The following is a 12,566-nucleotide window of genomic DNA, read 5'->3' on the forward strand; positions in this document are numbered from 1 at the left end:
AGCCCATCACGGCACTTACAAACCTCCAACAAGGATGGCCAGACCTCTTGTGTAAATTGGTTGGAAAGGAAGAGTTAACTGTTAATTTTGGGTGAGACAACATTTAAACACCAATTATTTTTGACATGACTTCTGAAACTTTTTACAGTCATTATTTTAAAACCAAAACATTAGAAAGGGGAATACCACTGGATGAGTGAGGAGCTCTTTCTATTTTCATGTCACACATGCAAAAGCTAACTTCAACTCTCTGACAAATAAGCTCATGGTAAGTCGATTGTTAAGGCAGGACTTTGGGAATTTCAGTGGAAGGTGGAAAATTAAAAGGAAAAGCGTCCACATGAACAAAGCTCAAAATCCAACCCCAACACGCAGGTATGTCCGGTGTACCGATGGGTGGTATTTGCTACTACTGGTAAATACAGAAGCGACTCGCGTTGTGGGCAAATGAGAACGTTTCATTTGAACTACGGAAGGACGCGCCAAGCTGCCCAAGGACCAGATGAAAGTACCGCGTTTCTGGGAACCATTCTGAAAACCAGATGGCCTGCAGGGGGGATGTCAAGTGCTCTCACAGGGAAAACGCTTTCTGTAACAACAGAACAAAACGAAGGAGGCCAGGGCTCGGGGCTCTTTCTGGCTCTGCTTCTGACTGCCGTCTATTTCGGGTGCCACCTGTGCACACCCCTCTCTCTCGAGGCCATCCGATCTCCTCAGAGGACGGCTACACTAGAAAACCACCTGACAGCTATAAGACTCCAGGAACACGGACATAAAAGACTGTATGTATGACGTCTGCTTCAGAGAAACGATGCCTGTTAAAAAAGTCAAGAAGGGAAAACCTTAACATTCAGTGACAACTTCATGGCCACTTAGAGTCGGGGTTTAAAGAGACACACGAAGAGGCCCGGTTGTCCAGCGGGCCCCGGGGGGCGCGCCTCCACGGCCACTCAACCGCTGCTCGCTGCTGCAGCTTGACCACGGGGTTCTGCGGCGTCGCCGAGGGAGTCTTGGCTTTCGCAAGTGACGCAGCCCTCCGAGAAAGAACAAGAGCGGGCAGCATGACATGATGTCATTTGGAAAGTTTAGAATCAGTAAAGTGCTGGCCAAGCACCTTATGTCTAGTCCCCAATTTATTCAATTCATGTCTAAGAAGAACCTATGTGACAGTTCATTCCTAATTGTTGTTAGAAGGAACATGACAATTATTTACACACTGTTGCTTACATTACTTTGGGACTCACTCATTTACTCTTCTACTCAAAACCCACAAAAACAGTAGTTTAAGAACAAGGACACTTGAAATGAGTAACGGGCTCAGCTCCTGCTTTTTGGCAATGCCACCTCTAACCAGGCTTAAGTTGCGGGAACGCATTCGTTTCTTTAAAAAGGAGGGTGGGAGGATACCAGCACCTGTTTACTTCAGAAGCCTAAACACCCCACTGTTCTGAACACCTAGCTTTCTTCTCTTGCTATAGCTTTTAACTTCACACACTGTCACCTCCCACATAAAAGCCTGACACTTGAGGCAATAAAGGGCTCATTCCCGGTACAAGTGTCACAACCGTTCCACAGAGCCGCCACGGGGACCACTGGCAAATCAGAGCTCCATCGGCCAGGCCACGCACGTGTGATCTCACTGAGAAGATCTTGTAACGGCCAAAGACCACCTGGGTCTCACGGAGGATCCTGCTAGATATGAATACTACATCTAATGTGAATCCCACATCTTGCGTTTTAACTCCATTCAAACACACTCGCGTATCTGAAATGCCAATCTCTTACTCCTCTCCTCCCCTGTCAATCATACATCAGAGTAGGTGCCCTGTAACATTCCAACCAGGAAACACACTTGCAGTCAAAAGACCTGGACTCAAAATCAGAGGGACTGTGCAACCATATATAAATTATTTAATAACTGTACACGTTATTTTGTTGTTTGTTGGTGAGGTAGAAAGATCTGCGAGGGCTGTGATTTTCAGTGGTTTCACTGCAATGTGTATCAAGTGCCTCGGGCACTGTCTGGCACAAAAAAACATCATATAAGACAGCTGTTGTCACCGTGCTTACTTGGATGTCTATACCTTGAGGGATTGTCTGGCTCTGCATCCAAGAGTGCACCTTGACCAGCTCCTCCCTCTGCCCGCGTGAGAACCGGGGCTGCCGCCCCCGCATGCCTGCCAGCTTCCCCAGGTCCTCTCTCAGGACAGCCTCTGTCACCCTGAGGACAAACGAGCAACCTTAGTCCTGAAGAAGGCACAGGGTTCTTCTGTTATCCAAGACAAGCACTTCTTGGCTTTGCGATATACTTTATATCTCTTGCTAATATATAATGTGGTGAAGCCAGAGCACTTTTTCTTGTTGGAAAGCATCTGCACGGTGCTTGAATGAGGCAGACCGAAGAAACGGATTCCCCTGAGCTCCTCTCTTCTTGTAGAATGGGAAAAATTCGGAGTCTAGAAAGAAAAGTTCTGGTACTTGGGTGCCATCATGGAAGCGCTGCCTTACTCTACTTTCTGGTCTCACAATGCACAACATGTCAGTCTGGTGTGGATCGGACTGTGTGTGTGGCACCACCATGGCCACTGTCCTAGGATCACTCATCATTTGACTTCAAATGAATGAATGTGAAAATCTAGTTCTCTAAGAGCCATGTATAAAAAACATAATTTAAAAATCATTTTGCATTAAACAACATACTTAAGAAATCATCAAAAAAACCCTCATAAAAGTGGGTCTTCTGAAGTGCTTTCTTACCTCTCAGGTACCTGGTATGTCATTAGAATGCACTCAGGAGTTTGTTTTATCATTCTCCACATGGACTCTTCAGCTAAACTGGGAAATGTTTCCTTTTGTACATCCTGAGACTGCTGCCCGTTTGAGGTGATTTCAGAAGAATAATCAGTACTAGCGAAGTACATACTGCTCTCACTGCTTCCTAACAAAGATCAACAACAATTACAGGTTAGGAGATACCTCTTAGGGGCCAATTTGCCAAACTTATTCCTCAAAGACTCTGGCAACCAGCTGACAGTCTTTGTTACCACGCAGCCGAGCCACGGTCCTGGGTGACTTCACCTCCCAGTTCCTCCACCTTCCCTAGATCTCCCTCTCACTCCTCCTGAGCTGACCACGCTCAAGGCCATACCTTGATCCTTTTTATCACTTGCAACTGCTCCATGTCAGCTCCATCTCCCAAACCACTAACATCTTACTCAGCTTTACTTGCTAGTCTGCTTGTTCAAGTGCGTCAACTACAAATCTGAAACCGTGCCTCAGCCCTTCAGCTCAGAGCCCAGCACCCATCATTCAGTAACATGCTTTGCAATACCCGAGATTTCTTTTTCCCTCTGACTTTTCACAACTATCCAGATGTCAATTGTCATAAAGCCAACTGTCAATTTTGTTCTTATGTAAACCCTAGTAGCCAAAGATATGGAGAAAAGTCATAAATAATAGGGTACATTGGTTCATCATCATTAAAAGGATCGTTCAAATGCTGGGTAACTCTGCTATGGTCTCTGGCCGGCACACCAGCCTGTCCTAGCAAGGACCACTTTCTACACCTCTGCTCCCTCACTCTCTTCTGATAGAAACGGAATTCATTATCCTGACACTAAATGTAAACTTACTCATATCTACACTCTCTCCTCACCTCCTCCTGTTACAACAGAGAAGCTATCCATCCATCCCACGGCCCATCCCTTTATGGCTGCTATGGAGCCTTGCAGATCATTCTTTTCCTATCTTGCATCTGACCTTTCTAGATCCTTTTCATCAACTTTGAAACAATAAAACAAACAAAAAACCCAAAGTACCTCTCTAATTTTTAAAAAAATTACATGGGCAGATATAAAAGATGTTTTTCCTCACTTAAAAAAGAAAAACTCCCTAAAAGGTAATTGTTTAAAGCAACAACAATAACAATTTTATTGTGGTGTTTATAATACATGTAGAAAGAATATTTTTTGTAAGCAAAAACAGCACAGAACACGAAGGAGAAATGGAAGCACTCTTTTAAGGTTCTTTTTTTTTTTTTGGTTGAATTGTTTTTTTTTTTTAATTTTTTTTATTCTTATGTTAATCCTCATACATTACATCATTAGTTTTAGATGTAGTGTTCCACGATTCATTGTTTGTGCATAACACCCAGTGCTTCATGCAGAACGTGCCCTCCTCAATACCCATCACCAGGCTAACCCATCCTCCCACCCCCTTCCCCTCTAGAACCCTCAGTTTGTTTTTCAGAGTCCATTGTCTCTCATGGTTCGTCTACCCCTCCGATTTCCCCCCCTTCATCCTTCCCCTCCTGCTACCTTCTTCTTCTTCTTCTTTTTTTTTTTTCTTAACATATATTGCATTATTTGTTTCAGAGGTACAGATCTGAGATTCAATAGTCTTGCACAATTCACAGTGCTTACCAGAGCACATCTCTTTTAAGGTTCTTAGACATAAAGTGATATAATACATATGAGGTCTGAAGGTTAACTGTGACAGATAAAAGATGAACTTGTAAATCCTAGAGCAATGACTAAAAAAAGAAAAAACAATGAGAGGTATAGCTGAGAAGCCAGCAACAGAGAGAAAAATAAAATCATTAAAAACACATAATTATCAAAAAGGAAGAGGGGAGGAGGAGAAAAAAAGAAAGAACAGATGAGACAAACCTAAAACAATTAGCAAGATGGAAGATTTGATTTACACTTGACCATATAAATAGTCACATTAAATGTAAATGGTCTAAGTATTCTAATTTAAAGGCAGAGACTGTGATATGAGTAAAAAAAAAAATCAACACCCAACCATACACATTAACAGATAAGTTAAAAGTAAAAAAAAAAGGAAGAAATATGCCAGATAAACACTAATCAAAATAAAGCTTATCTGAAAGCTATATTACTCAAAAGAATATGGTATTACCCTAAAGCTAGCCATAAAGATAAATAGAACAGAAAAGAGAGTCTCCAAACAGACCCAACATATACAGCCAATTTATTTTCAAAAAAGGTGCCAAGGTAATCCAATGGGGAAAAGATTAATCTTTTCGACAAACGGGACAGGAACTGGAGATCCACACGCAAAGAAGATATCAACCCTTACCTCACACCACATATAAAAATTAACTAAAAATGGATCACAGACCTAGCTACAGAAGATTGTTAAAACAGGGGTGCCTGGGTGGCTCAGTTGATTGAGCATCAGACTCGGTTTTGGCTCAGGTCATGATCTCAGGGTTGTGGGATCAAGACCCACATTGGGCTCCGCAGCACAGAGTTTGCTTGTCCCTCTCCCTCTGCTCCTCCCCTTGCTCGTGCTCTCTTAAATAAATAAATAAAATCTTAAAAAAAAAAAAGATTGTTAAAAAAGACACAGCAGGGACACCTGGGTGGCTCAATCAGTTAAGTGTCTGACTTTTGACTTTGGCTCAGGGTTGTGAGATTGAGCCCCACGCTTGGGATTCTCTCTCTTCCTCTTCCTGTGCCCCACACCCACCCATTTGTGCATGTACACTCTCTCTCTCACACACACACACAAAAAGACACTACAAGCCCCAAATGGAGTCACCTGTGCTTGGCCCATGTCAGCAAACCAAGACTTAATACCTAACCTAACTGCAGTTTCATCTTCCCAGGAATGTAACTTTTAACCAGTCAACATGGAATTACCTGGTCAGGACTAATGAGATAATCTACCTGATAAACCCCTTCCATTTCCCTTAGGACTGTGACCTTGTCTGAAATTATGTATTCTTTAGTAGTAACTTCCTTTTTCCTGCCCCCTTTCTTCCAAACAAAACAAAACAAACCCCCCCCAAAAACAAAAACAAAAAAACCATTCCATTTTGTATAGCTCTTCAGAACTCCTTTCTGTTGCTAGATGGGATGCTGCTCAATTCATGAATCATTGAGCAATGCCAATTTGATCTTCACATTTACATAGTTAAATGTTTTTTTGTTTAACAAGATAAACCTATAAAACTTCAAAAGGAAATAGGAGACTATCAGTGACTTTGAGACAAAGAAGAGCATTACATAATGATAAGGGGGGTTCAATACAACAAGAGGCTATAACACTTGTAAACGTCTATGTACTCAACAGAGGAGCACCTAAATACACAAAACAAACATTAATAGACATAAAGAGAGAAACTGACAATAATATAATAATATTGGGAAACTTTCACACCCCACTTACACCAAAGGACAGATCAGACAGAAGGAGACAATGGCTCTGAATGACACATTAGACCACACAGGACTTAACAGATACATATGAACATCCCATCCAAAGAGAGCAGAATACACATTCTTTTCAAGTGCATATGTAATGTTCTCTAGGACAGATCACATGTTATGCCACAAAACAAGTCTCAATAAGTTTAGAAAGACTGAAATCATATCAATTATCTTTTCTGACAATTATATAAAACTAGAAATTAATTATAAGGAAAAAACTGGAAAAAACCCACAAATAACGTGGAGGCTAAACAACATGCTACCAAAAAACCAATCTATCAAATCAAAGAAGAAATAAAAAAAACACATGGAGACAAATGAAAATGTAAACATAATGGGCCAACGGGAAGCAGCAAAAGCAGTTCTAAGAGGCAAGTTTCTAGCAATAAGGGCCTACCTCAAGAAACAAGAAAAATCTCAAAATAATATAACCATAATACCTAAAGGAAACAGATAAAGAGCAAACAAAGCCCAAAGTTAGTAGGAAGAAGGAAATACAGATCAAAGCAAAAATAAATGAAATGGAGACTAAGAAAACAGAGAAAAGATTGATGAAACCATGTGGTGGTTCTTAAAAAAAAAAGAAAAAAACAACAAACTGATAAAACTTTAGCCAGACTCATCAGTAAAAAAGAAAGAAGATTCAAATAAAATCAGATGAAAGAAAAGTAACAACTGACACCACAGAAATACCAAAGATTAAGATAGACTACTACAAGAAACCATATGCCAGTAAGTTAAGGCAACCTGGAAGAAATGGATAAATTCCTAAAAACATAAACTTCTAAAACAAAATCTGGAAGAAATAAAAATCTGAACAGACTGATGACTTGTAATGAAACTGAATCAGTAATCAAAAAACCCTCAACCAACAAAAGTTCAGAACCAGATGGCTTCACAGGTGAATTCTACCAAACATTTATTTAAAAAAATTTTTTAAAGTTCTATTTATTTAAGTAATCTCTATACCCAATGTGGGGCTTGAATTCATGACCCTGAGATCAAGAGTCACATGCTCCACTGACTGAGCCAGCTAGGTACCCCTAATTCTACCAAACGTTTGAAGAAGAGCTGATACCTATTATTGTCAAACTATTTCAGAAAATCAAAGAGGAAGAAAAGCTTCCAAATTCATTCAATGAGGACAGTATTACCTTGCTACCAAATCCAGACAAAGACACCACAAAACAAGTAACTACAGGTCCATGTTATCCCTGATGAACACAGATGCAAAAATCCTCAACAAAATATTAGCAAAATGAATTAACAATTTGTTAAAAGGATTATTCACCATGATGAAGTGGGATTTATTCCAGGGATGCAAGGATAGTTCAATATCTGCAAGTCAATCAACATGAAATACCACATTAACAAAATAAAGGATAAAAACCACATGATCCTCTCAATAATTACAGAAAAAGCATTTGACAAAATTCAGCATCCATTCATGATAAAAACTCCCAACAAACTGGGTTTAGAGGGAACATATCTCAACATAATAAAGGCCACAAACCCATAGTTAATATCCTACTCAATGGTGAAAAACTGAAAGCTTTCACTCTAAGATCAAAAACAAGACAAAGATGTCCCAACTTTTATTAAAGATTTTATTTGTCAGAGAGACAGACAGAGAGAGCGCACAAGCATGGGGAGCAGCAAGCAGAGGGAGAAGCAGGCTCCCCGTTGAGCAAGGAGCCTGACATGGGACTCAATCCCGGGACCCTGGGATCATGACCCAAGCCAAAGGCAGACACCCAACCAACTGAGCCACCCAGGTGTCCCACTCCAACTTTTATTCAACACAGTACTGGAAGTCCTAGCTTTAGCAATCAGACAAGAAAAGGAGATCAAAGGCATCCAAATTAGTAAGGCAGAAATAAAACATTATTTGCAGATGGCATGATACTATATATAGAAAACCCTAAAGGCTACCAAAAAACTATTAGAACAAATAAATTCAGTAAAGTCGTGAGCACAAAATTAATACAGGGAAATCTGTCACATTCTATACACTAATAATGAAGTAGCAGAAAGGAAAATTAAGAAAAAATCCCACTGGGGTGCCTGGGTGGCTCAGTCAGCTAAACCTCTGCCTTTGGCTCAAGTCATGATCCCAGAGTCCTGGGATCAAACCTCATGTCAGACTCCCTGCTCAGTGAGGAGTCTGCTTCTCCCTCTGCCTCTGCTCCCGCTCTCTCTCTCAAATAAATGGATAAAATCTTAAAAAAAAACAAAAGACACTAATTTGAAAAGATATATCCACCTCCATGTTTGCTGTATTATTATTTACAATAGCCAAGATATGAAAGTGACCTAAGTGTCCACCAACAGATGAAAGGATAAAGAAGAGGTGGTATATATACACAAGGGAATATTACTCAGCCATAGAAAAGAATGAAATCTTGCAATTTGTGACAACATGGATGGAGCCAGAGAGTATATGCTAAGCAAAATCAGTCAGAGAGAAACAAATATCGTATGATTTCACTCATGTGGAACTTAAGAAACAAAACAAATGAACAAAGGAGAAAAAAAAGAGAGACAAACCAAGAAACAAACTCTTAACTACAGAGAACAAACTGATGGTCACCAGAAGGGAGGTGGGTGGGGGATGGGAGGTCACAGGGATGGGGATTAAGGAGTATACTTGCTGTGATGAGCACTGGGTATTATATGACGTGCTGAATCACTACATTGTACACCTGAAACTAACCTAATACTGTAAGTTATTAGTTACAGTATATAGTATATATACTATATAGTATAGTATATAATTACAACTATACTGAAATTAAAATAAAAACCTTAAAAAAAAAAAGATGTGATGCGCATGAATATGCACATGCACACACAGACACTGGAATCTTACTCAGCCTTAAAAAAAGAATGAGATCCTGTCATTTGCGACAACATGGATAACCCCAGAGGGTATTATGCTAAGTGAAATAAGTCAGAGAGAGAGAAATAAGTCAGACAGAGAAACACTAATACCATATGATTTCACTTATATGTGGAATCTAAAAAACAAAAGAACAAACCAACTAGAAACAGATTCATAAATACAAAGAACTAGTGGTTGCCAGAGGGGAGGGGATTGGGGGATAAGCAAAATAGGTGAGGGGATTAAGAGGTACAAACTTCCAGTCATAAACAAACAAGTCATGAAGATGAAAACTACTTCACAGGGAATATAGTCAATAATACTGTAATAATGTTGTATGGTGAGATGGTAACTACACTTATCATAGTGAGCACCGCATAACGGATAGAATTGTTGAATCACGATGTTGTACACTGGAAACTAATATAATGTTGTATGTAACAAGACTTTAATAATAAAAATAAAATAAGTTAACCATACACTTTACACATGACCTAGCAATTTCATTCCTAGATATTTACTGAATAGAAATGAAAACGTATGTCCACAAAAGGATGCAGACTCAAAGTTCAGGAGCTAGGCTAAGCATTATTCTTAATAGCCCCGAACTAGAAGCAACTGAATAAACCATCAAGCGGTGAATGGATCTCCATACAAATTAATTCTGCTCCATAATAAGAAGGAACAAGTGACTGATACATACCAATAAGGACGAATCTCAGCAGCACTGTGTTAACTGAAAGAACCCTAATACAAAAGACTGCATACTGGACCATTCACCTAATATGAAATTACAGAAAAATCAAAACTAGAGTGATAGAAAGCAAATCAGTGGTTGCCAGGAGCTGGAGCATCAGGGCAGAAACTGATTCTAAAGGGTCACAGAAGAACTCTTCCAGATGATGGAAATGTTCTATGTGGTAATTGTGGTGCTGGCTACACTAATGTATACATTTGTCAGAATTCTTGTTTTGTACACCCAAATTTGGTGAATTCTACTGTAGGTAAATGTACCCCAATAAAGTTTATAAAAAAAGAAAAAAGACTTCACTCCCACATCAGTACCAAAACCAGCACACAGTGAGCTCCTGGCAACAGAGCTGGAAGAACTCATCACTCTGATCCACTACCTGATGCCGCAGAGCCCGTTGCAGACGGCGACTCCTCGTATAGTAATGCCCTGGACAGTTCGCTGGCGGTAACACGACAGCTCTTCTTCCCACTATTGCCCGGGACACACTGCAGAAAGTAAGGGCATAAGAAAAGATTGTAACCTCTCAAGCATCATATTACAAAATAACCGGCAGATCTTCAACTTCACATGTTAAACAGAATAAAGTGCATACATAAGGCACAGGTCAAACAGTTTAGCCTGTCCCCAAGAATGTGATTTTGACCTTTCTATGTAATATTAAAGATACTGCTGGTTTCTGAGCACCTACTACACACCAGGCACCATACAGTTGTATGTTTTTTTGTTTTGTCATTCCAAAAATATATACTGAACGTTTTGTAAGTTCTAAGCACTATTCCCAAAACTGAGGAATAGTGAACAAAACAGAGGTCCAGCTATCCTGAGCTTACATTGCATGGGAAGGATTATAGGAATATTACTTCATTTAATCCTCAGAATAAGCCATCAAGGATTAATCTCTTCATTTTTCAAGTGAGGAACAAAGAAGGAAGGCTGACTGATTTGGTTCAGCTAACACGCCAAACAAGGGCCAGAGTGTCTGCATTCCTGTTTTGTTCCACAGCCCGGCTTTGCTCACTGGGATACACTGCCTTGCACATTTCTAGCAAGTGCACTAATATCAGGCTTTGAAATTTCAGCATATTTTCTTTTTTGGATCATCAGATTGTGAACATTTGTCAAAAAAGGGTATTATGCCTTGAAGGGAAGACTGAAGAAAAACCGTAAAGATTCACACTTGTCTTGAATCCTATACCTAAATAGAGAAACATCTTGTTCACCAAAGTTTAACTGGACACATACCTCTGAGAATGATTTTTAGGTAAAGAGATGAAAAGTTAAAGGAAAATAACCATGCAGTTTTTGGTTTTGAAAATGATGTGCATAAGTGTGGAACTAGTTGCTTACTTTACTGAGCAGTAATGAGCAGAAAGTGGCTCCCTCCCTGCCCTCCGTCCATACCTGGTATCCCTCAACTGTACCTGCAAGAGCGCACTCACTCCATTCAGGTCTTGTCAATATGGTTTACTCCTGCCTTACCACACCGTAACCCCAGTTGTAAGTAAGACAATATATTTTACAGGCAACAGATATGTTAAGTTTAATGTCTGGATATCAATTTTTTTAAATTTTATTTCTTTATTTCAGAGAGAGACTGAACATGTGTGCATGTGAGCAGGGGTAAGGGCAGGTAGATAGAGTGCATACTTCTGGAAAACAAAGCTGCCTCAACCCCAGCTGTGGTGCCAATTACCCTCTAGGCCTTCAGTGTTGAGCCCCAGGGCAAGAACCTTAATTTTAATGAGGACCCACATTTATGTTCTCGCTCATGTGCTGGAGGTGGGATCACTTACATACTTAGCTTCCGGGCAAATATCCCTTCTCATTTGATCTGAAGATTCACAGGATCTGAGCATGTCTGCTTGCAGTAAGTTTAGCTGTAGTGGTGAGCTGCTCCTTGAGTTAATGCAGGGGTGCTCTCCACATGGCGTCTCCCGTTTTCCCTCTGCCCACCTCTGGCTGAAGACAGAGGATGGCGGCTCCAGGTGTGGAGTCACCGCGGATACCGAGGGCGGTGTTCCAGAAGAGCCCGCTGCTCCCAGGAACGCATACGGACAGAAGGATGGTGACAAGAGGGGACAGCCAGGAAAATGGTCATCACAGTATCTAAGGAAGGAGAAGGGAGAGCAGGAAAAGACTGCAAGTCGTTCCATAAAGGGGGCTTAGGCAGCTGGTCCAGTGTGGTCAGGGACGCTGCGTGCTCTCTTCCCACAGAGGGCAGGGCCGGGGCGGGGCGGGGCAGGATGAGGTAAGGAGCCAGGCTGGGAACCATCAGGGCAGCCGGGAAGGACAGGCTGGAGGCCTGTGGAGAGGAGGCAAGGGAAGGGCCCCAGGGCTGCCTGTACTGGCCATCTCCTCCCAAGCGGGGACAGAAGGTGTCCTGAGCGCCCCTGCTGTTCCACAGTCCCCGCGGCTTCTTCCGCCTGTGCTTCTCCTTTGTGTAGCCAGCTGATTGGGCCTGCTTGGAAGCAGAGTCTCCTGAAAGCAGAGAGAGGGAGGCATATTATGGAAAACTGGAACCAAAAAAGAAGACAGGAATGCCACTTGCAGGTAATTATAAGTAGATTAGGAAGGAATAGACACTTGTCAATAGTAACCATGTCCACTCCTACTTACACTGAAAACATGAGCAAGATCCTGGATAAAAGCTGTTGTTGTAAAATAAACTTATTTCAGTATCTCTCAATCACTTGCT

General features: G+C 41.0%; 1 protein-coding gene across 1 annotated transcript in view; it reads right to left on the bottom strand.

Moving 5' to 3' along the window:
* Positions 1 to 765: 765 nt before the first annotated feature.
* The window catches only part of PER3 (period circadian regulator 3), a 55,074-nt gene continuing 43,273 nt past the window's right edge, over positions 766 to 12,566 (bottom strand). Inside the window, 6 exon segments of the mRNA XM_035019891.1 lie at positions 766 to 1,034; positions 2,071 to 2,221; positions 2,758 to 2,938; positions 10,248 to 10,356; positions 11,665 to 11,954; positions 11,957 to 12,349. Of these exon segments, the coding sequence (XP_034875782.1) occupies positions 951 to 1,034; positions 2,071 to 2,221; positions 2,758 to 2,938; positions 10,248 to 10,356; positions 11,665 to 11,954; positions 11,957 to 12,349 (1,208 nt within the window). The 3' untranslated portion in view covers positions 766 to 950.

Source organism: Mirounga leonina, unplaced genomic scaffold, assembly GCF_011800145.1.
Source record: "Mirounga leonina isolate KUSES-001 unplaced genomic scaffold, KU_Mleo_1.0 Mir_173, whole genome shotgun sequence".
Classification (NCBI taxonomy): Eukaryota; Metazoa; Chordata; class Mammalia; order Carnivora; family Phocidae; genus Mirounga; species Mirounga leonina.